Consider the following 13,974-nt stretch of genomic DNA (forward strand, 5'->3'; position numbering starts at 1 on the left):
GGAATGCCAGTGTTATTTTTAACTGTCTCCAGCAGGAGGCTTTTTGTCCGGAAGGAATCCAGAGGTGTACATTGTAGCTTCTGTTCAAATTCACATCTGCTATGGCAATGATTTTTGTGCACAGCATAGGTAGGTACAGTTGTAACAGTAGCTGACTGCTCACCTCTGCTGTTTGGTTGGTGGTAGCTGGAAAATCCAGTGCATGTCCCTCGTGTGTGGTGGGTTGGCTTTGGCTGGATGCCAGCTGCCCACCAAAGCAGCTCTGTCGCTCCACTCCCCAGCAGGACAGGGGAGAGAAAATGCAATGAAAGGCTCATGGATCAAGATAAGGACAGGGAGAGATCTCTCAGCAATTACTGTCATGGGCAAAACAGGCTCCGCTTGGGGAAATTACTTTCATTTATGGCCAATCAAATCAAAATGCGTATTGTTTTCACAAATTTATAGAGTATTATAAGGTATTAAAGTGGAGATTTCATTTTAAAATTTATTTGGATATCTACTGTGTGTGCATGAACATAGTGAAATTCACATGCTAGTTTAGAAGGATGTGGTAATTGTTATTGGTCATGTTAAAAAAATTAATTTTAGGTGCTTCTGCTGTTAATTGTGTATGAACAGAGCCTTACAACTCTATTAAATTGTGGTAAAAGTGATGGTTGATTCTGACTGCCCACATTTAGCCACTTAATGGTTTAATATTAAACTGCAATAAAGTTGTAGGTATTTGTAATAAAAAATAAACATTGCTCAAACACTTAGAAATTTAAAAGTTAGGTCCCTAAATCAGAAGACAATAGAAGCACTGCATGGTGAAAGCAGCTTAATCACCTGGTAACAAGGTACAGGTTTAATATGAGTCTGAATAAACAAATAATTTCCAAATAGTAACAAGAGGAGACTGTTTAAAATCTCAATCACAGATAATGATAGCCTAAACTAGAGCAGAGCAGTTGTCCATCTGTAAAGCATTTCAAGCAAAAAATGGAGATTTGACTGGATCATGTTGGAAAATAAATTGTCTTAAGTTGTTTTTTTTTTTGTTTTGGTTTTACTATGAACTTGGTGCCACTCACAGTACAAATTTTCAAACAGCACCTTAGAAATAAAGTAGATACATTGCAGCTACCAACTGCAATAAGGAGAGGAATCCAGGGGTTTGTCAGATAAATATTTTGTCCTGGTCCTATAAATACACATTCATTGCTGTGGGTAAGAGATGTCTGGGTGATTGAAAAAATTATTGCAGTTTGCGTAGTAGATGGAGGTGACTTTAGGCATGTGGCACATGGACATTTTAATTTCCTGTCTTACCCAGTGATTGCTGAACAGGGTCAGACTATATGAATCCCTTTCCTTCTGCCAAAGTAGAGTCATAGCACAAGGTCATTGTAGTAATTGATTATGAAATCATTAACCAGTAGCACGTATATATGTATATATGTACTTTTGTGGGGCTTATTCCATCTCCAAAATTATTTTTCCTTCTCTGCAGCTTCAGTAAAAAAATTTTTTATAAGGCAATACTTATTCCATATCTGAGTGGGGAAAATGTAACTCTGTTATGGTATAAAAACCCCAAAATTTCAGAAAGCAAAGATTTTACATGGCCTTGTTATGCTCTGAAGGAATTTTGATGGCCTCTGTTCCCCATGATTGAGGACTGAAGTTCACTCCAGCAACCCCTTGTTTCTGTGGAGAGGGTTCTGTAGTGAGACCAAGACATAAATGGAGGTTAAAAATCCCTTGAATCTCACTCCCATCCCAAAAAACACTCTCTCTGCAGCAGTCTTTGCAGGTTTGAACTGATGCAAGTTAAATTCAAGTTGCTTGGATTTTTCAGTGGAGAAGGGGTGACGTAAGCCACTTTCAGTCTTGCCATTTCAGTATATTTAATTTTCGACAATCCTAGAGGTATGTTCTTTTGAAAGGACATGCTGGGAATTCCAGGAGGTTCTTGCATAGCAGTAATTGTTCAAAATCCAATTGATATTGCCATTTGAATTGTACCCACATCAAAGATTATTTTTTCCTTTTCCTTTTTTTTTTTTTTTTGGGCATCCCACAGGTCATAAATGTTGACGGAACAATGAGGAAAACCCTCCTAGAAGACAAGCTTCCACATATATTTGGGTTCACACTGCTGGGAGATTACATCTACTGGACTGACTGGCAGAGACGAAGCATCGAAAGAGTTCACAAGATAAAGGCCAGCAGAGACATCATTATTGATCAGCTGCCAGATTTAATGGGCCTTAAGGCAACGAGTGTTACCAAAGTGTTTGGTAAGCATGGGCAACCTAGCATGGGTCTGTGGGAGTCTCTCGATGGGCTTGCTTTCATTAAGCAGCTGTTGATCACTTGTAATGAGAGTAACTGTGATCTGATGGGTTTGAAAGGAAAATGAGCCTATTGTTTCTAAAGTTGGGAAAATGCAGTGTTGCAAAAGAAGTAGCTTCCAGTTTTTAGTGACATAAGTCTTCCACAGCTTTCACTACACTCTTTGAATTTTTAAGATAATTTTATTCCTCTATGCCATAGGAATCATTATTCTCACAGAAATGCTCTATTTCCTGCTGCTCTTTTCTTCCAGTGCAAGGTCCCGTGATGTCCAGTTAGCAGAGTGCTTTTCACTGTTGGGTGGTATAGGCACAGTCAGTCACCATTAAAACGTTGCCTCTAAGTATGTGGCACTTATATATTAACTCTTAACACCTCAGTTGTACCTAAATCTTAACTAAAACTTGCCCTTAGCATGGGATCAGCGGCTGGATCTCCATGTCCTTCCATTGCATCTCTGAAAGGTACAGCCAGTGCTTTAGGTCTTCTGCTGGCACTCTGCAGCAAGTATGTCACAGGAGCTCCGGGCTTCAGTGCACCACAGATTTTCCAGCTACCTGGAACACCCAAATTCGGGTATAGCAGTAAACAGATTCATTAGTCAGCTGTTAAAATTAGTGAGAAGAGTCGCAATGGAATCACATTAAGTATGTTAAATCATACCCTGGCAGTATGTGGATTTCCAGCCTTCTCTACTTGAAAAATAATGAAGTCCTCAAGCTGCAGGTTATGGCATCAGTCTGAAATATATATGCCCTAAAAAGGGAAAATGAAAAGAACACTGGTTGAGACTGATCTTTGAGAACTCTTTTTTTTCTGTGTGTGTGTGGTAACATTCTTTAAATACCTACATCCTTGGTTCCAGCAGATGGAGAAAGGCACTCATTTATCTGTTGGTCCTTACTTTCCCCTACACCTTTCGTCCTCATCACATGAAAAAATAAGTGTGAGATTGTGGTGATCTTGTTGGAACTGCTTCTGCTAATGAATCTTCTCAGCTTTAAATTAAACAGGTGGGAGAGGACTGTGATTATCCAGCTCTTTTCTCACCCTTTTGTATCACTGAACATTTGTAAAAACTGGTGGTTTCAAGGAGATACAAAGATGGAGTACTTGGTCAAAAATAGCTAATTCATTATCTGCCTTCAGTGAACAAATTTAATCTTTGGGGAGACAAGAAAGAGGTGTTTGTAGATGGTATTTGTACAATAGGAGGGACAGGTCCAGCTCCATAATCCTGGGTAGATGGAAAGAATCCACTTGGAGTGTTTTTTATTTTTTTTAGAATTCCCTGCTGACAGCCCATAGTGTTAAGTTATTTTGGAAAATTATACTGTGTTTTTGCTCAACCTCCCATGCTCCCCTTTCCCCGTTACCTTCACAATGCACTAATACCTGTTTTGTTTTGGTTGTTGGTTTTTTTGGAATTTTTTTAAGGAACTAATTCAATGCATTAATATCTGTTTTGGTTTGTTGTTTTGTTTATTTATTTTTTTTTTAAGGCACTAATTCATGCGCAGAGAACAATGGAGGCTGCAGCCATCTGTGTTTCTTTACACCCCAGGAGGCCAGGTGTGCCTGTCCCATTGGCCTTGAGCTGTTGAGTGACATGAAGACTTGCATCATTCCTGAAGCCTTCTTAGTTTTCACAAGCAGAGCAGCAATTCATAGGATTTCCCTTGAAACCAATAATAATGATGTCGCTATTCCTCTTACTGGAGTCAAGGAAGCATCTGCTCTGGATTTTGATGTCTCTGATAACAGAATCTATTGGACTGATGTTAGTTTGAAGGTATTACTGATGTGTGAATTCCTTGAATATAAAGCCATAGAGCAGTTACTTTGATCTAACAAAGGTCTCTGTTACATGATCTGTCCTGCAGTTGCCAGTGTTGTCATTGAATTGCATCCAAGGAGACCCTTGGAGATGAAGACAGTTGCACTGCTGAATGCACAGTAGGGTGACAGGCATCTTCCTGCTTCAAATAAAGATCCAAAGTGGTGTCTGCTTGTACCGAATGCCCAAGTCTTGGATGCGGGATGTGTTGCATCCATATATGTATCTGCTGTAAAAAAGCTGGTTTTATGTCACAGAGTAGAGTAATTTGAACACTGAGCTCAGCAACCCCCCCTGACCTTTCTATCCTCTTCCAGTTTTGACTTGAAAGACAATTGTACTCAATATTAACATCTGACAAGTGAACTTAGGATTGTTTGCTGCTAGTCTGTGGCTCCAGATTGGCACAGAAAAAGCCAGGGGACTTGTACAGTCTCCTCCACACTGTGTTAATGGCCCACCTGCCCCCAGTTCTATCTCAGTGTGTTCCCCAGAAGTTTGACATTTCCTGTGATGTTTGGTTCACATCCAAGTGTGTGCTAAGGTGAGGGTTGTGCTCTTCATCAGTGTTACTTGGCCTTTTGAAGTGAACTAAGTATATGGTAGAAAATGACAGATTCACTTCACTGTAACTAAATTATTCTATTTAGACTCTTAATAGGTTTTCCAAGAGCAATCAGAGTTTCCTTGCCAGTGTGCCCAAGCCACAATATGGCAAATCTCACTTGTGGAGCCTGCAGGGCTCGTGCAGTTTCCATAGCTTCTCTGTGAAGACTAATGAGGGCTGTGCTTCAGTGGTAACAGTGCTGCTTGTGGTGTGGATACCATTCCTTCAGGAAGAGTGCCAATGTAATAAATTAGTGTAGTGTAGACACAGTTACTAAATAAATCTCGCACAAGCACTTGGAGAGCAGGAGTTATGGACATCTTAACCATTTGTACTGGAAACCACATTACTCCAGCTGCATCAGTGAGTAGACCTCAGTCTCACTCTGTGCAGGACTGGAAAACATTTTACTTGTTTGTTGCCTCCTGAATTTTCCAGCATACTGTATTTTTGTATACACACCAGGTATCTTCCAGCACCTCTGTGTTCTCATTCCCCTTGTCCCCCACATCCAGCTGCTTAGCAGCAGATATTGTAACTTCAGAGCTTATAGTCATCTCCCTTTCCTTTGGTGACCACCACTTCCCTGATCTCCTCCTGCCTTTGGTTATAGGAGGATGCATTTTCAAAAACTACACTATGTGATTTCTGGGTTTGGCATTTACCTTTAAAAATATAAAATCTCTCTGACCCTTACACATTCATGTATCAAATTATTAAGAAATCAATAGCTGAAATACTGGCAGGCATGTAGACTGATTGCTCAGCAGTTGATAAGCAAGGGTGGGTAATTGGTGCTGGAAGTTACTATTTACCTGGGGTTTGTTCCAGTGCTGTCAGGAGTGACTTATTTGTATGTGTGCAGTCCTTGCCCTATGCCTTATTTTGATGAGTGTGCATAACCAAAATGTAGATGGGAGCAGTAAACGTGCTCCAGGTGACTGTTTATGAGAAACAATTGAATTTAGATGCCACTGAGATGTGTTTCTGAGACTTAAAAACATTACAGTGAATTAAATAATTTTTAAAAACAGCTTCTTGTGCGCAGATAGAAGAGGGGGAGAGGGGTAAAGGAAGAATCTGCAGCTATATACTGCTTTCTGAAAATCATGTCCTTTTCAGATGTCTTGGTCTGGCCATCAGAAACCACTAGTTTTCTGAAAATTCAGGTGTTTTTCTCCTGAGAATTTCTATGTCTTTTTTAACAACAGAAATTAATTTTTTAAAATGTAACAATTGCTGGGTTTTTTTGTACTAAGTTCTTTTTGTACACCAAACTTCATGATAATCATTCCGTTTTATTTCACTGGGGTATCCATAAACACTGTCACATTTTTACACAATTGTTTTCCAGACCATAAGCCGAGCTTTCATGAATGGGAGTTCTGTTGAACATGTGATTGAGTTTGGGCTAGATTATCCTGAGGGAATGGCTGTAGACTGGATGGGAAAGAACCTCTACTGGGCAGATACTGGAACCAATCGCATCGAAGTAGCCCGCCTGGATGGACAGTATAGGCAGGTCCTTGTGTGGAAGGACTTGGACAACCCAAGGTCTCTGGCTCTTGATCCCACCAAAGGGTAAGGGACTCTTGTTTTTCAAAGCTTTGTGTGAGTGTTCCTGTATGTGGCAAGTTATTTGGCAGGTTACACAGCTCTGTTTCTTCAGAGTCTTTGAAAAAGCTATAAACCTTACACAATCCTATGGGTTACAATGAAAAATTAATAATTGTCAAAAATACTATTCTGCCTTCGTGTAAAAAAAAGGAGTATTGTGATGCTGCACATAACCACGTGGGTTATTCTTGGTTGTTTTTTTTTTGAAGTGCTGCAAAGAAATTTAGAAAAGTCAAAGCATCCAGCTAAACACCATCATACCTGGCTGATGTCCTGTTTTTGTTGCATTCTCATTGCAGGTACATGTATTGGACTGAGTGGGGAGGTAAACCCAGGATTGTTCGAGCCTACATGGATGGGACAAACAGCATCACTTTGGTGGACAAAGTGGGGCGTGCCAATGACCTCACTATTGATTATGTGGACCAAAGGCTCTACTGGACTGACTTAGACACAAGCATGATTGAGTCATCAAATATGCTGGGTAATCTAGTGTTATATTACACCAGCCAGTACAGAAATATACACTGGCCATAGTAAAGTAATTGAATAATATGAAATTTGAATAATATAACTGGTAGTAAATCTGTGTGTATATTTTCTTATGAAAGGAAATGGAGAGCTAAGTGTTTAGAATATTAAAAAAACCTTCATAAATTAATAAGCGTATGGTGATTTCTAATGGTGGTGAGATAAGATGTCATTTCTCTCTATTGGTGTGAAACTGTCTGTGTTGTTCCAAAGCAGAGATGGCCTCTGAGTTCTCAAAGTGAGGACAACTACAGGTTCAGTGTACATCATACCTGACATTTCAGCCTGGACACTAATATTCTGTTGAAGTATTATCTCTTATTTCTGTCTTCAGATCAGTTGTATTAGTTCTAAACCAAAATACTTCTTGCATTTCTGAGAAGCTGAAAGGTTGTGCAGCTACTTCTGGAGTGTATGTTTCAGATACAACTTTACACATGTTCATGTTTTCCATTGGGCTTTCGTTTACACATACGAGGGGTGTGCTCTGACTGACAATATACATAATTTCACTGCAACTAGGTTTTTTGTTTGTTTGTTTTTTAATCTGTGAAAAGATATTTTTAGAGTGAGATTTTTTTTTAAGCTGTCATTGTGTGTGCTTATCTTTGGAATTCTGAGATTCTGAAGTCACTTCATCGTAGAAGGCCACCAGGGTGGTCAGGCTCAATTTGTCCTTAGTGAAGCTGGGCTGCCTGTGTCATATCACCCCTCTGTCTTGCATGTGCCTTAGCATTGCCTCCAGGAGGATCTGTTCCATGATCTTCCCAGGCACGGAGGTGAGGCTTACTGGTCTGTAGTTCCCTGGGTCCTTCTTTCTACCCTTTTAAAAATGTTTCCCTTTTTTCTAGTCACTGTCAACTTCATGGCTTTTCAAATACCATGGACAGAGGCTTGCCAACCTCATCAGCCAATTGCCTCAGGAGCTGCGTCTCATCAGGCCCCATAAACTTGTGCCCATTCACTTTTCTCATGTTGTACAATGTCCTTTTAGTCAGCAGATTATAAAGACTCAGGTAGTCTTGCAGCAAGTGGGCTCATCAGTTGAGGGATGAATAAAGCACTCTGAAGTGGATGAGTGAATGCTGTTCCAGCTTAATCTTGGGCATTATAAACAGCAGGGGAAAAAAAAATCACACTTTTTGGAGATTTTCCTCCATCTACTATGAAAATTCAATTATACAGCTTATCTGCTTCCTTCAAAAGAGCCTTTCTCCTGAATTCATCACTGCAGACCAGAATTGCTCCAAGAAGTCCCTGAGAGCATGCAGGATATCCGTACCCCTAACTTGGAGAATTTAGATGCCTGAAAGTTACATGGGAAGGTTGCCTCTATATTTATGTCTGGTGGTTTATAAGGAAATGGCCTCATGTTCTGGTTTATGGTTATTTTATTCTTTCTCAAGTCTTGGTGAAAGTAGGGCAGAGGAAGAAAAGTGAGGTGTTCTGTAGAGTCTGGCATTAGACGTTTGAGACAGGAGGAAATGGTGCTGATAAAGGCTACATCTTCATTTGATGGCAGAGATTCATAGAGGCTTATGCTTGAAAATGTTCAGGAAGGTGGTTTGCAGTAAGACTTTATCTACTTCAGTAATGCATCTCTGTCAGAGGCCATGCTCTAGAAGGTGTTAAATCTGTTGTGAATGTTGCTAACTGAGCCACTGAGTGTGGGAGTACTGAGACGTCTGCCCAACAAATGGTTTCCTAAATTCTTGGGATAGCTGTATGTTATACTGAACTGCAAAAGATTTGTTTCTTGAGTGAAGCACCATAATTTCTCATAGCAGGTTCTCTGTGAATCTCAAGCTTGTTGTTGCTTTCATGCGTATTAGTTGGCTTTTTTATTGGCCTAAGTGATTACTGGGGCTGGTGGTATTTTTGCACATGTTTTTCATGTCTATTTGGGTTGATAAGCATGAGACATGAAGTAGTATTTATTTAAATTACAGTACACTGGCATAATTTCAAATTGTTCTGTAGGCAAGAGGGTATCAGGGTAAGGGTTTTGAATGCCACTGGTTACGTTATCTCTTGAGCAGATACTACTTAATAAAGAATCCCATTATGCTGCTTTGGAAAAAGGTTTTATTTTAAAAAAGATTTTTCTGAGTGCCAGTCACAGTCTTCATTTTATGCCATGGGAATTGTCCTTTAGTTGGTTATCCTTGTTTTTGTAGGACAAGAACGAGAAATCATAGCAGATGATCTACCTCATCCATTTGGATTAACCCAGTACAGTGACTACATCTACTGGACAGACTGGAATCTTCACAGCATAGAAAGAGCAGACAAGACCAGTGGGAAGAACAGGACACTTATTCAGGGCCATCTGGATTTTGTCATGGATATATTGGTCTTCCATTCCTCTCGTCAGGATGGCTTGAATGATTGTGTGCAAAATAATGGCCATTGTGGTCACTTGTGCCTTGCCATCCCAAATGGATTTAGGTGTGGCTGTGCTGCTCATTACACCTTGGATCCCAACAGCAGGAACTGTAGTTGTAAGCCTTTTTATTTGCTACTATATTCTTCAGTGCTTGTGGCTCCCAGGTGCTTAAAGGAAAGGGATCCCAAGTGGGTTTCAAAGGCTCTGGCTTTAAAGGTGGTCTTTGAATATGAGGACAGAGTATGGAATTTCATATCCACTTTTGTGATGTGTACTAAGCACGAAGATTTGTATTTCAAGTCTTAGAAATGACAGTGGTATCAAGTCTGGTCTTTCTTGTTTTACCAGAAGTGCTTTCTAAGTGATTCAGCTGTGTGAGTGAAGCTTTCCCACTCCTTACCTAAGTGTGTAGGTGGGTGGAAAAGAAATTACGAACAAAAAATGTCTTTTTTCTCTTACATGTTTAATAAAGTCAGCTAAAATAACATTCAGTTAAGTAGTCTAACTTCTGAGTAGTTAGTCTAACTCCTAAGTATTCTGCACAACTTGCAGATGCCCTTGAAATACATGTAAGTTTGTTTTCTCCCTGTATGTGGTATTACGAGCCTGCCAGTTGACTGGCTGTCCAATAGGAACTTAAGTTTCTAGTAAAAATAACACATGAATAGAAAATGGGCTGTTGATTTAAAAAAGCACAAAACCCCAAAGCTTCGAGCATCCTGCATAGTAGCATATAAGGAAATTTTAACTGAATGAAAGGATGAGTTTTTGAAAGGTAAGTCCTGCAGACTTAACCTGATCTCCTTCTATAACTATAGGAAGAAACATTTCAGCTTAATAGCAAAAACCTCCAATTATAAATTACTTAATTTTCATTGTGAATATTAGTGTCTCTCTGGGATTTGGTTCTAAATATTCTTTTCCTTCTGTGGGGATATATTTTGGGGAATTTTACTTTCTCATGCATTCTGTTTTGGCTTGTTTCAGCCCCTGCCAGTTTCCTGCTATTTAGCCAGAAATCTGCCATCAGCAGGATGATACCTGATGATCAGCAAAGCCCAGATATCATCCTACCCATGCACGGTCTGAGGAATGTCAAGGCTATTGATTATGATCCCTTAGATAAATTGATCTACTGGGTGGATGGACGCCAGAATATTATAAAAAGAGCCAAAGATGATGGCACCCAGGCAAGTGTACATCTTGTATATAGTTTTATGTCAGTCTTTTTGTGTGCTTTTACTTTATGCTTGACCCCTTCTATCCTCTTCTATCTGCTGCATCAAGGGATCGTCACTGTCAACTGCTCTTGTCAGCACTTACTCATGGATATTCTATTTATATATGAGAACTATTGAACGTTTTTAGGATTGTGGATTTAGGTGTTTCTAAACCATCAGGCAGGTAAACCATGCTTTCTGTGCAGTGTTCTTCAGTGAATCATCAGAATAATGACTGGAAATCATTGCCCATGTGTTGTCTTGCAGCCTTTCACTGTAATGAGTACTCCAAACCAAAGTCAGAACCCAGAGAAGCAGCCACATGACCTCAGCATTGATATATACAGCCACACCTTGTACTGGACCTGTGAGGCCACGAATTCCGTCAATGTGCACCGGCTGAACGGCGAATCCATCGGGATGGTGCTGCGAGGGGATCACGACAGGCCCAGAGCCATCGTAGTGAACGCAGAGCGAGGGTGAGCTTCCTTCCTGTACCTTGTACAGAGCACTCTTGGGATGTGTGTCAGCTCTGTGTGTGGGAATCTTGAGCTGCATCTGCCTGTTTTTAGAAAGAGAAGTTTTGACTATTGTTCGGGGTGTAGGTGACTGCTTGTCCAGTTCTGGCTTCTGAAGGTATCCGGCTTTCTCTTCCTGTTCCCTCCTTTGCCTCTGTTCACACAGCCATGTGGGAGGAACTAACCCAGGTGGTGACAGCAAAGTAAAACCACCTTGTCCTGTTCTCTCTGTAGATGCACAGCCCTGCCACCTAATAGGAAAAACAAATCTGGGAATCTGGCTAATAAAAGTTTAATCATCATTAAACAAATATTTCCAGGGGTAAAAAAAGGAGCCTCTAATTTGATGCAACTGTTCCTGCTAATGTAGTAGAAGAAAGCTTAAACACTTAAACCCCTTATATTCTGTACATTTTTCAGTTATTTCTGCTGTGATGTGTATCTTAAAAACCTCTGAAATGAATTGAAGCAGGTAGGATGCGCTAGAGTGATTTCCCATGGGACGAAAATATGTTGTTTTGCTGCAAACCAGTTTTGGTTAGATTCAACAGACACTACCTCTGCTTCTGGTAGTTAGTAGCTTCCTTCTTAGATGTCAAAGATGGTCCCTCACTCTTCTCTTTAATAAGTTAGATGCTTAAATCCCAGTTTACTACTAAATGGCTTACCATGTGCTTGACAGATGTTGAATGACAGTATTTCACAACTGTGTGGATGCAGTAGTACCCAGAGAGACTGTCTGGAGCGTTTATAGGACTGGTGTTTTATACCAGTGTACTCTGCACAGTTCAAAAGCTGTTGTGGGGAGAGGGGGATTAGAGGAAAGATTCTAATCTTATTGGGACTAAGTCACTTGGATATAGTTTGTAGTTATAAAAGCTTATCTGCTTTCTCCATTAAAATGGGAGTTTGGGTTTGTTGATCTCTACAACTCTTAACTTTTCTGGTCAGGTCTTCAAGTGATTTAACGCTAAATCTGTTTATAAATTAAAGGAGGAAAAATGAGGAAGACACCATGTTAAACACTGTGACTGTCTGGGAGAGCTGAATGAGTGATCTTCAACAGCTTCTGCCATGGTTACAGAAATCCTTTCCTCCCCCTCTCCCTTGGCTGCATGTTCTGACTGCTGCCTCCCCTCCTTGTGCCATAAGGAAAGGCTGTGCAGCAATGCAGCCCATGCTGTTGGAGAGTTTGCTCATATTACTCACCACTGAAAAAATAGTGGACTTTTCCTTTAAAGAGTTCTCAGTTCATCATGGGAGGGGTGCACAAACCCTGTTTTCTCTATGCATGAGGAGGGCAGAGACTGCTTTTGTTTGCAGCTGAACTGGCTTAGACATATATAAAGAATTCATGGAAGCAAGATGTCAGGAATATGCCATCCTCAGTTATTCTGTAATCTTTTCTCAAGTTTGGTAGGAAATTTTACTTGCTAAGAAGGAAAGGTAACCTAGAAGGAGAGGAGGTGGTGGTTAATGTTTTTTTTGTCAGAAAGAACTTTTGGACTTAGATTTGCAAGTGGGGACAGCTTTACCCAGGGAGAATTGCAGAAAATCTGTGCTAGTCTCTTACAACCCCCAGCTCCGTGCAGGAGCAGTGCTGCTGGTGAAGCAGTGCTGAGGCATTTTATGGCCTGGAGATAAATCCTATTAATTTTAGGCTGAGTGTGTCAGTTAGCAGATGTTTGGTTCTGGATCTTTGCACCTGGGAGCAGTCACCCCAGCCACGCCTGTGAAACCATTCCCACTTACAATGTGGGTTACAAGACCATGCGTGCAAAGGGGAATTGGCTCTCCCTGGAGCTCCCAATTCAGCGGTGCTCTCTCTGCTTTCAGGTACATGTACTTCACCAACATGCAGGAGAGAGCTCCCAAGATTGAGCGTGCAGCCCTGGATGGCACAGAGAGAGAAGTGCTTTTTACAACTGGCTTGATCCGACCAGTAGCACTGGTGGTTGACAACAAACTTGGAAAGCTTTTCTGGGTGGATGCAGATCTGAAGCGCATCGAAAGCTGTGACCTGTCAGGTATGTGGTATGAAGTGAAACATTTGCAGCACAGTGTTAGCATGTACAGGACATCATTCCCTCTTTGATGCTGACCCTGCTGACTTTCATCTCCACTGTTGCCAGTTCTGTGGAGGCAGTCACAGACAGCAATTGCTGGTGGGTTCCCATCTTTGATGTGATTAGAATAAACATGACTGTAATGACTGACACCCTCCAAGACAGCCATTTGACTTTTGATATATTCTGAAAGTGTTGTTAGTCATGAAACCCCTAAATCACCTCCCCTGAGCCCCTTTTCTTTTCTTAGTGGTTTGGAAAGTGCATATTTTTCAATTTTTCTTTCTCTGGAGCTTACAGGTTAGTAAATCAAGGTAGCTTGAAAAAAACAAACAGAAGAAAGGGCAATGTTCTTTTTTCTAATCTGGGTGATAAGACAGATCACCTGAAATAGCACTGTTGCAAGACAGGGGAGAGATGCCAACTCATCACAGTTTTCCCACATTAGTAAGATAAAGCATTGCTCCATATCCAATGTAATAGCAGCACCTCATGGATCTTAGAGAGCATGGTTCATCATTGACTTTCAAAAGCACTTGATAGGGCTGAAGAAGTGGAGAAATTGGCTCTGGTAGGCAGTATAGAACAGAGGATGCAATGGTCCTATTTTCTGACTCATGACTTGTTCTCTCATTATCATCCATGTATCAAGAAATGAAACCCGTAAAGGAAGTGCAGAGGGAAGGGAATAAGTGTGAGGGAATAGAAGCTGGGCTGTTATAGTGATTGGTACATGCCACAAAGGGCTGAAACCCCGATTTTGGTGACTCTTCTTGCCACATAGTCACATCCTTCCCTTGTGTTGCAGTGAGGCAATGAACTAAAACAGGAGAAAGTTGTTCACCTTTTTAC

The 13,974-nt window shown here is 40.7% G+C and overlaps 1 protein-coding gene across 2 annotated transcripts in view; it reads left to right on the forward strand.

Annotated features, from left to right (window-relative positions):
* The window catches only part of LRP5 (LDL receptor related protein 5), a 109,820-nt gene that overhangs the window by 72,020 nt on the left and 23,826 nt on the right, over positions 1-13,974 (forward strand). For both annotated transcript variants that reach the window (XM_017741864.1, XM_008639368.2), the window contains exons 7-14: positions 2,069-2,285; positions 3,843-4,132; positions 6,139-6,365; positions 6,701-6,885; positions 9,110-9,433; positions 10,306-10,508; positions 10,806-11,017; positions 12,893-13,083. In XM_017741864.1, the coding sequence (XP_017597353.1) occupies positions 2,069-2,285; positions 3,843-4,132; positions 6,139-6,365; positions 6,701-6,885; positions 9,110-9,433; positions 10,306-10,508; positions 10,806-11,017; positions 12,893-13,083 (1,849 nt within the window). The remainder of the gene's footprint in view (positions 1-2,068; positions 2,286-3,842; positions 4,133-6,138; positions 6,366-6,700; positions 6,886-9,109; positions 9,434-10,305; positions 10,509-10,805; positions 11,018-12,892; positions 13,084-13,974) is intronic.

Source organism: Corvus brachyrhynchos, unplaced genomic scaffold (assembly GCF_000691975.1).
Source record: "Corvus brachyrhynchos isolate BGI_N302 unplaced genomic scaffold, ASM69197v1 scaffold115, whole genome shotgun sequence".
Classification (NCBI taxonomy): Eukaryota; Metazoa; Chordata; class Aves; order Passeriformes; family Corvidae; genus Corvus; species Corvus brachyrhynchos.